Raw genomic sequence first — 18856 nt, 5'->3', positions numbered from 1 at the left:
ATTTTCTGTTTTTATCCCCATTATTATTTTTTGCACACTGATGGCCACAGTGTGTGTGGCCTTAAGAGAAGTTTGTGTGTGACTTAAGAGAAGTTCTCTTCTATGCTGTTTATAGGTCAGTAGGCCTATTTATTTATTTATTTATTTATTTATTTATTTAAGATTTAGTTATTGGAACTCTTGGGTAGCTTAGTCAGGTAAGCATCTGCCTTCAGCTCAGGTCATGGTCCAGAAACCTGGGATTGAGTTATACATTGGGCTTCCTGCTCAGAAGGGAGCCTGCTTCTCCCTCTGCCTGCAGCTCTCTCTGCTTGTGCTCTCTGTCTCAAGTAAATAGATGAAATCTTTTTAAAAAGAAAAAAAAAAGATTTATTTGAAAGAAAGAGAGAAAGTAGGAGGGGGCAGGGGAGAGAATCTCAAGCAGACTTCTCAGTGAGCACAGAGCCTGACATGGGGCTCAATCTCATGACCCTGTGATCATGAGCTAAGCTGAAACCAAAAGCTGGAGGCTTAACCATCTGAGCCACCCAGGTGCCTTGGACCTATTTTATTTTTAATAATATTTAAATTTCCTGATAAATTTCTTTTGGTATTTTTTTAACTATTACATTTAAAAAGACATTCTTCATGAGAAATCATTCTTTTATGAATGATAAATTATACATTTAAATATGAAGTGAATTGTTTCCCTTTATCTATATCTAACAACTAGCATCTAGCTCACAGTATGCACTGTTAACATCTGGAAGCTAAAATATATTATCATTATTAAAAAAATAAGATTTCTGGGCGCCTGGGTGGCTCAGTGGGTTAAGCCGCTGCCTTTGACTCAGGTCATGATCTCAGGGTCCTGGGATCGGGTCCTGCATCGGGTTCTCTGCTCAGCAGGGAGCCTGCTTCCTCCTCTCTCTCTCTCTGCCTGCCTCTCTGCCTACTTGTGATGTCTCTCTGTCAAATAAATAAAGTAAAAAATCTTTAAAAAAAGAAAATAAAATTTCTATAGATATAAACGTTTATTCAAGAATTTATATGCAGGCAATGTAACTAGAATAGCTACACTTTGAAAAAGAAGAAAGTGGGAGGAATCAGTCTATCTGATGTCAAGACTTATTATATACCTACAGGAATCAAGATTGTGTATTACTGGGGGAGGAACAGACATGTAGTTAATGGATTAGAATACAGAAACCAGAAATCAACTCACAAAAAATAAACCAAACTGATTTTTTTTTTTTACAAAGATGCAAAAGCAATGCAGTGGAGAAACAGTAGCCTTTTCAACAAATAGTGCTAGAGCAGTTAGATATATGTAGGTCAACCTAAGACTTTTTCTTTTTTTTTAAGATTATTTATTTATTTATTTGACAGAGAGAGAGAGAGATCACAAGTAGACAGAGAGGCGGCAGAGAGAGAGAGAGGAGGAAGCAGGCTTCCTGCAGAGCAGAAAGCCTGATGTGGGGCTCGATCCCAGGACCCTGGGATCATGACCTGAGCCGAAGGCAGAGGCTTTAACCCACTGAGCCACCCAGGCACCCCTCAACGTAAGACTTTTACCATTATACAAAAATCATCTCAATTGGATCATGGATTTACGTGTAAAATATAAAGCTATAAAACTTTTAGAAATAAATAAAAAAATCTTTGGGATCTAGGACTAAACAAGAGTTCTCAGACTTGAAACCAAAAGCACAATTCACAAAAGGAAAATTGATAAATTACACTTCACCGTAATTACTTTTGCTCTGCAAAAGACCCTGTTAAAATGGCAAAAAGACAAGCTACAAAGTGGGAGAAAATATCTGCAAACTATTTATCAAATAAACAGTAAGGATATCAAAGACAGCCCAAGTATAAAATGGTGCTGTGATGATCAAACACAGAAATGTGCTTAGAAATCCTAAAGAAGGGTTACCTAGATGGCTCAGTTGGTTAAGCATCTGCCTTTGCTCAGGTCATGATCCTACCAGAGCTACATCTGGTTCCTTGTTCAGCGGGGAGCCTGCCTCTCCCTCTCCCTTTGCTTGTGTATTCCCCACGCCCCTTTGTCTGACAAATATCTCAAAAAAAAAAAATACTAAGAAAGGTTTCCATTAGGATGCTGGAGATTCACTGGGTATTCATTGTTGCTGTTTTTATGTGTATGTGGGAATGCAAAGTCTTTTAGTCCCCTTACTAATTAGGGGAATTTCCCATTTTGTGTGAGCCTAGGAAAAAGGCAGAGTCCTAAAGCTACCTGTAGAAGCAGGAAGGGACCAGACATTCCCAATCATTAACAAAGTGCTAGACACAAGACCCACTCCCAACCATAGGATACTCCAGTAGCCTGGGACTTCATCAATCTGGAAAGAGTGACCCAAGGAATGGGACAGTCACAGATTTTCCAGTGGTAGTGGTGACTCTTCCCCTGGAATAACCTTGATCTCTGCTGCCAGTCTCCCTTGGGTCTTGCCACCTAATTCATAGGTGGATTTAAGTTTAAATTATATTATGTTACTATATATTATATTATATTATATTATTATAAAATCATGCATTCATGTGATTTAAAAATATGTATCAGTAAAACAAACAACCCCCTCCTATTTTACCAGTCTCACTCTCCAGAAGGAAACCCAATTAATGATTTCTTGTGATGTATGTTTTGATGTTGAGCATTTTGATGTCAAACTCCTCTCATCCAAAAACTTTTTTATTTTAAAAATACCACGATCAAGTGCTCAGGAAGTGACTAAGTGATCCCAGTGAAACATTAGCTAAGGAACTGACTTGGTGAAACTGATCCCAGTTTCAATCCATGGCAACATCATCACACACTCCCAAGAAAATAAGGTTAAAAAAAAAAAATGGCACTGATTCCTATCTTGTGAATGGAATAAACAGGGTTAACTGACACTTTTCCAATACATGTACTTTGGAAGCAATAGGATTTAACAGTCTAATGCTGTTGCTTACCTCAAGAACCCCAAAACTGCCTGGATCTCCTTTCCAATGAGGATTTAATAAAAACCTCTCAAAAGATCATTCTGGAATGGTCTTACCAATTTGTATCTAATTTGACATAAACTGAATTCTATACTTAACCTTCAAATTATGGTCAAGAAACATCTGAATAGATCCAGCTGCTCTAACCATTCTGATATCTGAAGAGTACCTTAAAGCAGAGGTTCTCAAACTTAAGTTCCTAAACAAAGCATCAGCCTCGCCTGAACCTGGTAGAAATTCAAGTTCTCAAGTACTGAATCAGAATATCCTGTCGGGGGACACTGGGTGGCTCAGTTGGTTCAGCAGCTGCCTATGGCCCAGGTCATGATCCTAGGGTCCTGGGATCAAGTCCAGCATCGGGCTCCTCACTCATCGGAGAGCCTGTTTCTCCCTAAGCCTGCTTTACCTGCCACTCTGCCTGGTTGTGCTCTGACAAATAAATAAAATCTTTAGGAAAAAAAAAATCTTGTGGGTGTGACCAAGTGTGAGAACCATTGCTCCAAACCCTACAAATGGCAAAAATCAAAATATACTTTTGAGAGTTAAGGAAATTGGGGAAGGGGAGATCTTCTCCTTACTGTGTTCTATGTCCTCAAAGATGGTGCTCTTTCTTTTTTTTTTTTTTTTTTTTTTTGCTAAGATTTTTAATTTATTTGACACAGAGAGAGACAGTGAGAGAGGGAATACAAACAAGGGCAGTGGGAGACAGAGAAGCAGGCTTCCCGCTGAGATGGAAGCCTGATGTAGGGCTTGATCCCAGGATCCCAGGATCATGACCTGAGCTGAAGGCAGATGCTTACGGACTGAGACACCCACGCACCCCAAGATGCCTCTCTTCATCCTTTACCGTTCTCTTCTTCCTGGAATTCTGGGAAATCAGTCTCTAACCAGAGGAGGGTCTCTGCTATCTAGCCTCCCAGAGTTCTCTGAGAGGGAGGTTGTGGAGCTGCACCAGCCTCCGTGGAAAGTATGATCAGAGATTATCAATGGTATGAGCCCTGTTAAGAGCTATCAGTGACATCAGTCATGAGCTCAAGGATGGGGTTGTGGGAGGTAGCAACTATATCAGGTGTTTGATTCTCCTTGCTCTATCTCCTGATAGGCACATGATGGTTGTGATTTAGTCTTCAAAGGGCACTTTCAAAGTTCAGACCACTGGAAGATATTCTAACTAACTAATCTAAGTTTACCTCTTTGGTGTTTGTTCAGGGCAACACACTCTCCAAAACAATGACACACATTAGAATCACCTGGGTCGGGTATTAAAAAACCATGACTCCTGAATACCCCCCGCCCCCTGCCCCAGGAGCTTCTGATACAAGTTTGAGGAGTAGGGAGAGCATCAGAATTCTTCACAGGCTCTCCAACTAATTCTAATAAGCAGCCAGGACTGTGAATGCCTCCAACCCCAGTGTTTTTCACAGTATGGTGGCCAACCAGCATATTATCATCATCCAGAAATTTGCTAGAAATGTAATTTCTTAGGCCCCAATCCAGCCTTACTGAATCAGCAACTCTGACAGAGAAGTTTAGCAATTTAACAAGCCCCATAGGTGATTCTCCCACACAATAAAGTTTGAGATCCATAGAATATTCTGTTTACACCTCTGTTTAAGAACCTTTCAGGTGGAGATTCTGGGAAACTGACAGCTCTATATTCATGATCATAGTTTGCTGTTTTTAAAGATGAAAACAACTTCCTTACTCTTATTATAAACCAAGGGAGCTAATAATAATCCTGGTTTGTCTTTCACTTTAGATACCAGTGAAAGGTGTTAATTACTGTTTCTGTCTGCCTTAAACATTACATTGTAACTCTAACCCAGCAATTTCTGGAGTGTATCTGTGTGCTGCTGAATGATTTTAAGTGTGTCACAGTGTTTTGGGGGGAAAAGCCAAAGCAAGCCATGCTGGGCACAGTAGAACATGGAAAGACAATAAAATTTGATTTGGTTACTTTCTTCACCAAACTGGAAATGCTCTCCATGTTTGTGGGTGGAGCAATAAATACAAGAAATGGGGACAAGCTTCTTAACATTTTTGTTTCAAGTCTTAAACACCTTGGGAATCTAACAGTCCCAGGAAATGGAGCAAGTAAAAGTTTAGCCATATGAGTTAAAGATTTCATGCCACAGTTGATCATAATAAAATCCTTTATCAACCATAATCATCAGCCATTCCTCAATTAAGCTTTAGTCAGATCAATAACAGCATGTTATTGCTGGGAGAAGAAACCTACATTATGTCTAAGGAGGAAGCCCTTTGGAGGTCTCACATTTTCTGGGTGTTAACCCAGAATTCCCTTTCAGGAAAAAAAAAAATCCACTGAAGGGAAAGGTCCTATGGCAGTATATACCTAGGCAGGCACTATTATGGAAAGACCAAAAGCCGTCTGTGAGCGTAATGTAGAACTCTACTGGATCAGATCGGAAGGGCCCAGCAGCAGAGATGAGGCAGAGCAGTCAGGACCACATGCAGGACACTCAGGTTCATGCCTGAAAACTGTTCTCCTACACAATCGTCTTAGAACCAGAGAGCTGTGTTACGAGTCCACTTGGTGTTAAATTTCATTCTGTTCTTCGGAGCTTGTTACCTATGCCCTTGTTGCAAGACTTTCTCACTTTATGTTTGAGTACTATGTTGCCGCTAAGACTGAGGTAGTATATGGTTTGTAAGGAAACCCAGGGCAGGTGTCAAAGCCAGCTTTATCACACCATCAGCTGACAGAGAAATGCTCTGAGATCAGAAGACCCAGGGTAGAAATGAATCTGTAAGCAACTTACATTGTGTTTAATTATTTCATAGTATGCATGCTCCCCACAATAAAATTAACTTCTTTTTAGATTATATACTAACATTTATCATGGTTAAAGAAGTTTTTAGTAATCTAGAAAAGCGTAAGGAAAGGGAAGGGGAAAACCAAGATAAAAAAAATTAAAAAGCATAAGGACAAAAAGCACTGAAGTTCTACCACCTTAAGAAAACTATCTGTCCTTCTTTTCATATACCTCTTCCCACCTACACCTATGCATTAATATATAAATCAGTATGGCCATGCCTCAAAAAAAACATCTGAGTATATACCCAAAAGAATTAAAACCAGGGACTCAGGTATTTGTATACCAATTTTCATGGTAACATTATTCACAACAGCTAAAAAGTGGAAAGAACCCGGGCACCTGGGTGGCTCAGTGGGTTGGGCCGCTGCCTTTGGCTCAGGTCATGATCTCAGGGTCCTGGGATCGAGTCCCACATGGGGCTCTCTGCTCAGCGGGGAGCCTGCTTCCTCCTCTCTCTCTCTCTGCCTGCCTCTATGCCTGCTTGTGATCTCTCTCTGTCAAATAAATAAATAAAAATCTTTAAAAAAAAAAAAAGAAAGAAAGAAAAGAAAAGGTGGAAAGAACCCAATGTCCATCAATGGGCAGAGATAGGCAAAATGTGGGGCCACACATACAGGGAAATATTATTCAGCCTTAAAAAGGAAATGCTGACATATGCTACAACATGGATAAAGATATTATGAAATAAACCAGATACAAAAAAACAAATATTATATAGTTCCACCTACATGACATACCTAGTAGTCAACTTAATAAAATCATGGGTGCCAGAGGTTGAGGTAAGACAGAAATGAGGAGTTGTTGTTTAACTGATACAGAGCTTTGATTTGGGAAGATAAAGTTCTAGAGATGGATGGTGCTGATGGTTGCAAAACAATGTGAATTCATGCTATTGAACTGTACTCTTAAAAATGGTTAAAATGGGGCACCTGGGTGGCTCAGTGGGTTGAGCCTCTGCCTTTGGCTCTGGTCAGGATCTCAGGGTCCTGGGATCGAGTCCCGTGTCAGGCTCTCTGCTCAGCAGGGAGCCTGCTTCCTCCTCTCTCTCTGCCTGCCTCTCTGCCTACTTGTGATCTCTGTCAAATAAATAAATAAATAAATAAATAAATAAATAAATAAATTCTTTTAAAAAATGGTCAAAATGCTAAATTTTCATGTCATGTGCATTTTATCACAATAAAAAATTTTAGAGTTGCAAAATATTCTAATCCTATGGCAATATCTAATCCTATGGCAAAAATTTTAATTCTTAAAAATTTTGCCATAATAAATATAAATATGATATATCATATTTATATCATAAAAATCATCAAATCAAAAAGGAAAAGAAAGTTTAGATGGAAAACTTTTCAGTGACTAGCCTCTAGAACCCTACAGATATACTGACCAACTCCAATTAGGTATAAATGAAAACACCAAGAAAGAGTCTCCTGATGATAATTACGACTGCACCCCATATTTTAGACATATAGTTTCAGTGGCTGAAACAATATAGTAAATTCTCCCTCAATACAGATTATCCATGAAAACTTATATTTCTTCTTACAATAAATATGAAGGCTATATCAATACCTTGGATTGGAGTGGTCAATAGCCAGCAGTAAATAATTGATGAATTAACCAATAAATAGTTAGCCCTGTGGGTAGACTAAGTATAATACTTAGAATATAATGAGACCTAATTCATTTGTGGAGAGAAGACCAGCACAAACAAACCAAGAGGGTTCTAACCAGATAAAAATAAAATCCTTACATAGAGAATATATGGTGTATCCCTTCCTCTTTCCCCCAAACTTTAATCTCTGGAAGCATGATTTTCCCAAAAGAAGAGTAGGGCATTTCCTCATCTGTCATAGCAGCCTCTGCTAAGAACCAGAAATATCCCTCAATAAGCCTCAACTTTGGGCATGGCTCATTTCCTTTCAAATCAGCTCTTAGAAATGAGGGTTACATCTGGGATCTGTGAAGGTGGAGAAGGCATCACTGGGCATCACTGACAGAAAGGACATCCTAATAGCAATCTCCTTCCCTCCTACAAAACTGAGACAGGGTACTGAATCTCACTGCCAATCATATGAGTGAGGAGAGCAGGACAGAGATATAATAAGAAAAACAACAAGAGAAACTTCTACAACAGTGGTTCTTATCCTTGCCTTCAAACTGGTATCACCTGGGAAGCTTTATAGTAACACTCATGCCTGTGTCCCTTACCTTACCCCTGTCTTTCCCTGTTAAGATTACAGTTCCATCTGGGACTGAGATCTGGACACCAGAATCTTTTTATAAACTCACCACATGACTCCCAATTTCCAGTCAGGGTTGGGAACCATTGCTTTAAGGGAAGGCAAGCTTCCTTGTCCTTAGGTCCCATCTTTCAGGACCCCAGCCGGGCCCTCAATGAGCTGCAAAAGCTAAGGACTTAAGAGTTAAAATAATCCTAAACAATTACTCTCCCATAGGACACAGAAGATGTAATCATAGTCCATCACTAGAGGGCGAAGTTTCTTCATTTTCAACATTTAATTAAAGTATTATTGGCCACAGATGAATAATTCACTCAGGTTTTTCTTTCTTTGAAAAGGGAGAGGGGCTGACTGATGATGTTTTAATGAAGGTATGAAGCCTGACTTTCATGCATGTCATTCCTTCCTATTTATAAAATCAGGATTTGAGAAGCTATTACTAAAAGAGCTCTGTGTCCTTTCATTTGCCATATGCCCTCTTCCTAAAGGGTTTGTATTTTATACGATGTATGTTTTTACAAAGTGCATGACTTTGCTGTAGAGCTTATGTTACCAAATAGGAGGTAGGGCTTGATTTTAGCTAAGATCTAATTACTTTCTATTTCAGAGAGTGAGACAATAAATGTTTCAGTTTTAAAATCATTTGATTTTGGGGGTGTCTGGGTGGTATAGTTAGTTACGCCTCCAGCTCTTGGTTTGGGCTCATGTCATGATTTCAGGATTGTGAGATCAAGCCCCCTGTCAGACTTCTCCCTCGGCGGGAAGTCTGCTTGAAGATTCTCCCTCTGCTATTACCCAGTACAAATAAATAAATCTTTTTAAAAAAGCATTCATTTTTGTATCTTTTTAAAATTATTTTTATTAACATATAATGTATTTTTTGCTCCTTGATTTTTGTATCTTTTTTTTTTTTTTTTTTGTCAGAGAGAGAGCGAGCGAGAGCGAGCACAGGCAGACAGAGTGGAAGGCAGAGTCAGAGGGAGAAGCAGGCCCCCCACGGAGCAAGGAGCCCGATGTGGGACTCGATCCCAGGACGCTGGGACCATGACCTGAGCTGAAGGCAACCGCTTAACCAACTGAGCCACCCAGGCGTCCCTGATTTTTGTATCTTGAAGTCTGCATTTCTAAAGCTCTTGAGTGATGTAAATGATGAGTTTGCTGGTAGAGAATTATTATACTCGAGTAGCGGAAGGTGGCGAATCCAGCCACAGAAACACAACTCTTCTGAAGATACTTGAAATGTGAATTCATGCTGATAAAAGTGTCTACCCATCTCTCTCTCTCTCTCTTTTCCCTTCAAGACAGATCACAAACCAATGGGATTGCAAATTGGATGTATATCAGAATCATTTTTTTGCTTCTTAAAAATAAGATGTCTTAGTCCTCTAACTCCTGGAGATTATGATCAGGAGGGCTACAGTGGGACACAGACATTTGTATTTTATTAAGTACCCCAAAACTGGTGCTAGAGCCCTCTGCTTTAAAAACAAAAAAAAAAAAACAAAAAAAACCCCTCACTGTTCTTCAGAGTTTTTACTTTACAGATAAAGAAAGAGGCCAGGATGGGGGCAGGGAACTTTCAAAGTTATTAGTGATAGCACAAACCAGGATCTAGGTTCTCCTGACCCTACTGGATTGAGACACTGCTGCTTCCTAGGAGTTAACATGTGTACTTGATTCTAATTCTAATGTTATGTCATTGATGGATATAGTAACTAGTTTTCAAAGATGGCCCACAATGAAACACAACTCTGGACATTCACACCTATGTGTTAAAACTGGGCTAGCCCTGTCACTTGCTTTAATAGACAGAATTCTCTGGAAGTCATGCTGTGAAACTCCAAAGGCTGAGCCTTAAGGGGTTTTGCAGCTTCCACATTCTTCCATCATGGAACACTCCACTTTGAACCTAGACATCATTCCAGGATGAACGAGCCTCAAGCAACCATATGGAGATGTCTACATGAACAAGAGCCAAGGCCCAGGGCAACATCCTCCACTGAGCTCTCAGCCAACAGCCCATCATTAACTTGCCATCTATGTGAATGTGGCTACTAGCTGACCTTCTGGCCATCCACCCAAGTGGAGTTAACTGTCTACTCAACTCTCAGAATGATACGAAATTGTTGTTTCAAGTCTCAAAGTTTTGAGAGGGAGGGGTACTATACCAAAAGAGGTAGCTGAAAAAAACAGAAGAAATCTCTTACCTGTTAGGCTGGAAGGAGAATCGGTCATAGCCCGTGAGTTCACATAAGTCTTTCTCAAGCTCTTGGAAAAGTTGCTGATACCCTTGAGCTTGGTCCAGAGGCACAAATGGGTGAATGTTTGCAAATTCTTTCCATGTGATAGGCTAAAGAGCAACAGGGGAGAAAACACATGCACATGTACAACTGTAATAGTAAGAACAATACTAACTTTAATAATGATGACAATAATAAGTATAGCAATACCTAGCACAAAGAGTGTTTACTATGTACCAGGCATTGTTTTAAGCACTTTAAACACATTAATTCATTAAATCTCACCACAGTCTTACCAGGTAAGTACTCTTACTGCCTTCATTTTGTAAGTGGGTCAGAAGGGCATAGAAAGGGAAGTTACACAAAAATATAAACTTTTTTTTTTTTATCTTTTCAGGAACAAAAAGTCCCTGAAATAGATTTATATCCATGAAACCCAATGAGTTGTTTCCGGTATGGTTTAACAGCACATATATTTATCCTCTCTTCACTGAGCAGAACAAGACACAAACAAAAGCAAATGGGGAAAATGCTTCCAATCACAATATAAAATGATTTTGTTGTCTGATCTGTTTGTCATACTAGAATAATCCTATAGAAAAAAGGAAGAAGACAGTTCTGCTAAAATGGATCCTAGCCTAGGAGAGATATTTATCAACCACAAGAGCAAGTTACACAAATCTTCTGTTGATACAAGAAATAAATCAAAACCTCTATCCTTCTGGCACTGTGAATGGATTCCTAGAAAGAAGGCTTAACGTTCTGAATTCTACTGAGCTTAACAACTACAAGTTGATAAAAGCATTGCAGGTTTAAAAGGGGGAATAGGAGGTGCAAGTGGCTGGCTTAGTCAGTAGACATTTGACTTAGGTCTCAGGGCTGTGAGTTCAAGCCCCACATTCAGTGTGGATATTACTTAAAAATAAAATCTACAAATAAATAAATAGGGGGTAGGAAGACATGAATATTATATATTTAATCATTTTAACTTAAATTCAATTGATTAACATACAGTATTAATTTCAGATAATTTTACTCAAATTTAAATGATCAAGTTGCAATAAAAATTGGGGTTTCTCCTAAAATTGTTGAATAGCAAGGTAAAGATGGGGTGCCTGGGTAGCTCAGTTGGTTAAGCGTCTGCTTTTGGTTCAGGTCATGATCCCAGGGTCCTGGGATTGAGCCCCACATCAGGCTCCCTGCTCAGTGGGGAGCCTGCTTCCCCCCCTCCCTCTGCCCCTCCCAGCCCACTCCCACTCGAGCTCTTTTTCTATTTCACTCAAACAAATAAATAAAATCTTAAAAAAAAAAAGAACAGCAAGGTAAAGAATTATTCAGGTAGTTATTAAATCACAATCCCAGTAGCTTTCTCCAGTTATCTAACTATGTACAAGGTAGAACACTGCTTCTACTAAGTTCCCTCTTAAGAGAAGTATCCTACTTACTGCGAGTTCAGACGAGCTGTTGAGCTTCATGGTACAGGACCCCTTTAAGAAGCATATCCAAAACGAATCACATTAGTGATTTCCTCTTGACCCTTTGAGCTCCCCATATGGCCACCCCTTCATCCCTCTTGCAGCATATCAGATATAATCCAAAGAGGTGCGACCAGGGATAAAGACAAGAATTACCAGTGGAATCATACTGTGAACAAGGGAAATGTCTTTGTTTTCCAATTTCTTCATGTATCGCACAATATTTGTTTCTGAGTGATAGCTGTGAACACAAAACACATGATTTGGAGCATTATTATGAGGTAAGAGTCTATACACATCCTCCTGAAAGATAAGACACACAGATCCACCTTCAAAATACAGATCAAACTGAGCCATAGGCAACATGCCAACAAAAGCATCAGAGGAAAGGAAAGACACAGAACCCCCACGAACCTCAGGGAATGCAGTAGGACAAGAAGCTTCTGTGGGCAGGAGGGAAGGTTGGGAAGAAGAGTACATTGAGTTCCTGGGTATCCACAGTCCTCTCTTTCTGACAAGTGGGATTAGGGGTTACACTGCCAATGAAGCAGAGCCACCAAGAGGTGGCTTTGCCAAAATCAGGAATAGAATCCTTATGGATATGGTTTATTAGAGAGCCAAAGTTGAGCTACAATAACCCGAGCATATCATAGTTAGATCCAGACGCTACTCCATGTGGGTGCCGGGATGGCTCTGTTGGTTAAGCCTCCCACTCTTTGTTTTGGCTCAGGTCATAATCTCATAGGTCGTGAGATCAAGCCCCATGTCGGGCTCCATGCTTAGTGGAGTTAACTTAAAGCAGTTATTTACCATGTCAGTTGAGATGCTCTCCCTCTGCCCCTCCCCCAACTTGCACACTCTCACTTGCTCTCTTTCTCTCAAATAAATAAATCTTTAAAACAAATTAAGCAGCCACTCTCCATTGTACTCCCAAGCCACAGCACACAATGCACATAACCACACAAACCTGTTGAACACTTGATGTGTGAGGAAAGAGCTAGTTCTCTTGAAAGCAGTCCCTGGAATACCTCTCCGCTCCTCGCCCATGCTTTCAGCAACCAGCTCCTATGTGGAGAGACCACAGACTATCAGTGGAAAGCATGCCTGGAACCACCTGTGGAGATCCAGGCTTCTGGTCCGCATGTACCCCAACAAAGCACTAGAGATCTACTACCACTGCCCAACCCCCTGGCATCTGGCATGGTGAGATAACAGGTTTCAGGAGTCAAGAATTGTGGCAATTCTCCAGAGCATCATTTTTAAGTTCTATTGACATTTGCCACAGAAAAGAGGAAAAATCACAATTTTTATTGCCTCTCCCCATCCCCAGTAAGACTTCTCCTGCATGTTCCTTGAGTAATGAAGCAAGTTCTAGTAAGTTATTTTAGGGAGCCATCAGAAAAGTTATGATGGGGGCACCTGGGTGGCTCAGTCAGTTAAGCAGACACTCTGATTTTGGCTCAGGTCACCATCTCAGGGTCCTGCTTCTGGCTCCGCTTTCAGTGGGGAGTCTGCTTGAGCTTCTCTTTTCCTCTCTCTCTGCCTCCCACCTCCGTGCATGCTCTTGTTCACACTCTCTCAAGTAAGTAAATTTTTTTTAAAAAGTTATGAATACAACACTCACATAAGTATTCTCCCTTGTCAGTGCTTTCATCTGTAAGAACAATTCTGATAAAACACATGTGCCAAGACCATTCAGTGGGAAAGAGGATAATCCCTTCAACAAACAATGCTGAGAAAGTGGGTATCCAGATACAAAAGAATGAAGTTGGACCCTTACCTTTTACCTTATACCAAATGCCATATACAAAAACTAATGCAAAGTGAACTAAGGACCTAAATTAAAAAGCCAAAAGTATAAAACTCCTAGAAGAAAACACAGGCACAAATCTGCATGATCTTGGATTTGGATTTTGGTTTCTCAAATAGGATATCAAAAGCATGAGTAACAAAAGAAAAAGTAAATAAAGCAGACTTCAAGTAAAATTAAAAACTTTTGCATCTCAAAGGACACTATCAAGAATTAAGAGATAGCCCACAGAATGGGAGAAATGTTTGCATATCATATCTGATAAGCGTTTAATATCCAGATTATATAAATGCATGTCTTGTTCCTCATTCTGCTGCAGGCTAATAGTACAGCTACCTAGAGCCCTTGGTGGGTGCTCCATAAATATTCCTTAAATGTATGGAACCTGGGGTTTAATTCAATGCAGAGTTCTAGGGAGAAAACAGCTTATTCACTCCGATTTATTAACTAAGAACAGTGTGCTATCTCTTTGATGGTTTACAACTGTGATCTGGTACTTAAGTCCTCTCTTAAACAATACCTACACAACCAGGATGGCACTGTTCAGCACTCTGGAACCTATTTCTACTTGTATAGGAAACGTTTCCTTCCACTGATGCATTCAGCAGTGTTTACTGAGTGCTTCCTGTGCACGGGTCCTGCAGAGTGTTGTGATTAACATCTCACCATGCCATCTCTCTATCATCTTCATTCCTTTCTCCTCACATGGCCCTGCTATTTCATTGCTTTAGAAACCAACTTTAGAAACCAACTTTTAGAAACCAACTCGGCCACACTGAACTGCCCCTAGTTCACATTATAATCTTTGTCCTCTAAGTGTTTATTGTTGCTCTTCCCAGTGTCCGGAACACCTCTGGCCCCAAGCACCTTGTTCTTCAATTGTGCCATCTCAGATTGGATAACTCCCACCCATCATCATTCAGAACTCAGCTTAGGACAATTTCTCCAAGTCTTGGGGAGAAGCTCCTCCTCACAGAGCATCTTCAAACATCACCTAGTATGACATATCACCTGGATTTTAATCTTGCACATGTCTGAGTCCCCATTAGACTCTAAGCTCTGTCGGGGCAGGAGTCATGTCTAATTCACCACCATCCTGAGGGCCTAGCATACTACCTGCCAGGTTTTAGGTGTTCAATAAATATGTTACATGAATGAGTATTTTCCCAAAACTGAGATAACCAAGAAATCAATGTCATGATTCTCCATATTAGGGATAGTTACAATTAAACACCATTAACAAGCCTCCCATGTAGCCCGGCTGCAAGGTACTAGCTAGGGCCCACAGCAGTGAGCACCAGCTGTCAGGGATGGTCAGTGGCGTAATTTTAACAACAGGCCACCCAAAGTCACACATGGAACAAGAGGCCCAGTCATCTTTGACAACATCTCAGTTATTGTAAGAAATGCACCTTCTTAATTTACTTACTGCAGATGACTCACAGCCAAAGATCCACAACAAGTCATCCAGATCTTTTTCATTGACTGTTTCATCAAGAGAAATCCCAAGCTACAGAAATGAAAATGAAAAGGCAAACATCAGCCCTAAACACCAAGAGCAGTGGAGAAACCCCAAGAGAGGTCAAAGGGAGGAAGATGCTGGATAAAACCCTCAGTTATTCCAAAATATCTGGGTGCCACTGTATCCAATTTGGCCTGTGACTAGATGAGTCTGAGGCTTCACAAAGTTTAGAGTTTTAGGAGCCACCTCCAGGCTCTTAACAGTCTGGTGCCTGTAGGTCACCCCTATTGACATTAGATTCACTTACCCTTTTCTTTCCTTAACTTATTATATCACTTATCATGTTTTACCTTCAACAGTCATATTGTGAAGGGTATTATGAGAAAATATGTGCCTTAGAGTCCCCTACATGAAAACACAAAGTCTTCAGTAAAGTTAAGAATGAATTATCCTTTATTTAAAAGTCACAATGTTCCTAGTGGGAAATGAAGATTGTTTAAAAATATAGATTGTGCCCAACATTCCAATGCTTATTTTTTTAAGAAGAAAATTTTTAATTAGAAAAGTCAGGAAATTTTAAAATAGTTTTAAAAAATGGGTAAGTTTTACTTAACTGTGCCATCCTCAAAGAGCCGAAAATTGATTTGCCGCTGAGCGGCCCGGTCCAAGACCTCTTTCACTGAGCAGCCACACTGAATCTTCAAAGTGTCAAAGAACAAGTCATGCTGAAGTTGATGCCCTGCTCGCTTGAGACCTAGACAAGACAGGAGAGCCATGAGTCCCCAACAGAAATCTGCTCTGCAGCCCCTAACCTTTCACAGAGAAGTAAAGAGGTAAACTTTTTTTTTTTTAATTAAGATTTTATTTTTTATTTATTTTGAAGAGAGAACACAAGCAGAGGGAAGGGGAGGGATCAGCAGACTGTGCTGAGCGCTGAGGATCCTGAGATCATGACCTGAGCTGAAATCAAGAGTAGGATACTTAACTGACTGAGCCACTCGGGGGACTATAGTCTGTTCCTGGCTTAGACAGTGTTTAGATAGCTGCTTTTTTTTTTTTTAAGAAATTAAATGCTTATTACTATACTATAGAATATTATAAAAGAAATACATATTTAAAAAAAGAAAAATCACCATAATCACCATCCAGAAATACTTGCTAATTACAATTTGGTGTATATTACTCTAGAATTGGGATGTGTGTGTGTGTGTGAGAGAGAGATATCACATACAGTTCTTTACACTTTAAAACATTTATAATACATAAAGAATATTTTTTTTCTATAGATCAGTATCTTTGTGATCTTTTTAATGTTTAATCGCTTACGACTAAACATCAAGGCTGTTTCTAAGATTGTGGTATTATAAACAACGCTTCAGTGGATATCCTTTACATCCTTACTTCATTACTTCCTTTAGATAAATTTCTAAAGTAGAATTTTTTATTCAAACTTAGGCACATTTTTCAAGCTTTTGATAATGTACTGCTTACATGCCCTCATAAAAGTTATACCAGCAGGGGTGTCTGGGTGGCTCAGCCAGTTAAGCATCTGCCTTCAGCTCAGGTCATGATTTAGGGTTCTGGTAGGACAGAGCCCCATGTTGTCAGACTCCCTGTTTAGCAAGGAGTCTGCTTCTCCCTGTCTCTCTGTCTATATTCTTCCTCCCTCTCTAATAAATAAATAAAAATCTTTAAAAAAAGTGATACCAATATCAGCATTCTTTTTAATCTTTACCAAGTAATGGGAGAAACACTATTGTCTCAATTTACATTTCCTTAATAGTAAGGTTGAAGCTTTATGCTTATTGGCCATTTATTTGTATATTTGCTTCTTTTAAAGTTAAGTTTAGGCCCCTGGGTGACGTAGTTAAACGTCTGACTCTGTTTCAGCTCAGACCGTGATCTCAGGGTTGTGAGACTGAGCCCTGCATCAGGCTCTGTGCTTTAAGACTCTCCCTCTCCCTCCGCCCCTCCACCTGGTTCTCTCTCTCTCTAAAATAAAATAAATAAATCTTAAAAAAATTTTAAAAATAAAATTACACTTAATGTCCTTTGCCCATTTTTCTCTGAGTGATCATTCCTCTGATGTTTATGGAGCTGGGGAGCAAGTAAGAGATCTCCATATTAAAATTTTTAACAGCCAGTCTATCAGAAATGTTGAAATAGTTTTGTTTGGTTTTTTTTTTTTTTTAGATTTTATTTATTTATTTGTCAGAGAGAGAGAGAGAGTGTGCCTGTGCACAAGCAAGCAGAGTGGTGGCAGAGGCAGAAAGAGAAGCAGGCTCCCTGCCAAGCAAGAAGCCCAATGTGGGATCCCAAGCCAAAGACAGCAGCCTAACCAACTGAGCCACCCAGGCGCCCCAGAAATGTTGAAATACTTTATTTGACTTTCAATTTTGTATACAGTATTGGATACAATTTTTCTATTTTACCTACTCAGGTTTATCAGTCTTATTATGTCCCAAAGTTTTTAAACAGTTAAGTGACTCACCTTCAGACAAAATCAAAGTGGCATTATGTACCCTCCTAGCAATATGCTCCAGCCCACGGGAACCATGGTAGATTGCAAACATTGCAGCCATGTTTGCCAAGAGAGCCTAAAACAACAAGAACATTTAAGGAATCATGCTCAACAATGTGATGAAGACAATTAGTGAGAAGAAATATTATTTTGACTTGAAATGCCAAATTGAAAACAGGGACCAAAAAATGATCAGATTTCCTGCATTCTCTATGATAGTGGGGGACCATTTATAACCTGCCTATCTCAGGGGCAAACACGGCATCCAAGACACCCTGGAATCACGACACTAAACCTTTAAATTTGACCACCATAAAGGAGGAGGATGAAACTTTATAATCATATCACCATAAGAGGGGAATGGGGCTGTCACTAAACACTGAGAAGTAGTATTTCATGTAGATAGACAATGGAGTAATAAAGTGTCAGGAAAAAAAAAGTGAGATCTAAGAATTTTATACTCAAACAGTTCAAAGATAAAAGCAACAAGCAATTTTCAAATACTCAAGAACTCAGAAAACACAATTCTCCTGAGAGCATAAATAAAGTGCTAGAAGCTGAAGTTCAGCCAAATGACAGAGTGGAGATTGTGTGAAAAAGGACTACTGAAAATGAAAATGCAGGACATGGGGAATAAAACCAGAATGAATTGGCAGGACATACATTAGAAAGAGAAAAATCAGCACCTATTGGCTATTCCCTGCTCACAGCAAAGTCACTTTCTCAGGCAAAGATATCTCCCTTGACCACGGGATTGAGGTTTCACAAACATTTACAGGGAAGCCTGTGTTTTGTGTGATGAAAAACAGAAAGGAATGGCACTGGAATTTGTCAGGGGCACAGGCAGCTCAAGGTGGTTCAGTGAGGAAGTCCTGCGGGAAACAAGGAAAAGGACCCACTGTGATGGCATGTTGAGTCAGGGAAGAGGATGAAATAAGATAGCTAGGATAAGAGACCAAAAGGAGTTACAATGTGGTAAAAATTGATGGAGGCCCACCTCGTGCTTTTCTCTTCTTCCTGGTACCATCCCTCATTTGTGTTATCACCATAGATCCGGCCAATTAGCAATCTTCTAACCATGCAATACCATCCCGGCCCTCTAGGAAACTGGTCCCAACTCAGGTCTCAGATTCCTACCCTGCCCAGCCTACTCCATTCTCCCACTGCCACTCCCATTTTACTAGGTAAGCACTATAAACTCTGAAGTTTTCAGTCCCATTTGTGACTTCTCTCCTAAGATAGTAAGTAGGTCAGTAGTTAGTTCAAGGTCATCTTCACAGCCA

At 39.9% G+C, this 18856-nt stretch overlaps 1 protein-coding gene across 2 annotated transcripts in view; it reads right to left on the bottom strand.

Moving 5' to 3' along the window:
* Positions 1-18856, bottom strand: part of GLDC (glycine decarboxylase) — a 95465-nt gene that overhangs the window by 35813 nt on the left and 40796 nt on the right. For both annotated transcript variants that reach the window (XM_045069852.1, XM_004778697.3), the window contains exons 9-15: positions 17544-17649; positions 15667-15806; positions 15020-15100; positions 12748-12845; positions 11937-12021; positions 11751-11792; positions 10273-10415 (exon numbers count right to left, since the gene is read on the bottom strand). In XM_045069852.1, coding sequence (XP_044925787.1) covers positions 10273-10415; positions 11751-11792; positions 11937-12021; positions 12748-12845; positions 15020-15100; positions 15667-15806; positions 17544-17649 — 695 coding nt within the window. The remainder of the gene's footprint in view (positions 1-10272; positions 10416-11750; positions 11793-11936; positions 12022-12747; positions 12846-15019; positions 15101-15666; positions 15807-17543; positions 17650-18856) is intronic.

This window comes from Mustela putorius, unplaced genomic scaffold (assembly GCF_011764305.1).
Source record: "Mustela putorius furo isolate JIRA1106 unplaced genomic scaffold, ASM1176430v1.1 tig00003944_pilon_pilon_pilon, whole genome shotgun sequence".
Lineage (NCBI taxonomy): Eukaryota > Metazoa > Chordata > Mammalia > Carnivora > Mustelidae > Mustela > Mustela putorius.
Note: the sequence above shows the minus strand (reverse complement) of the source record. Positions and strands in the feature narration are given on the sequence as shown.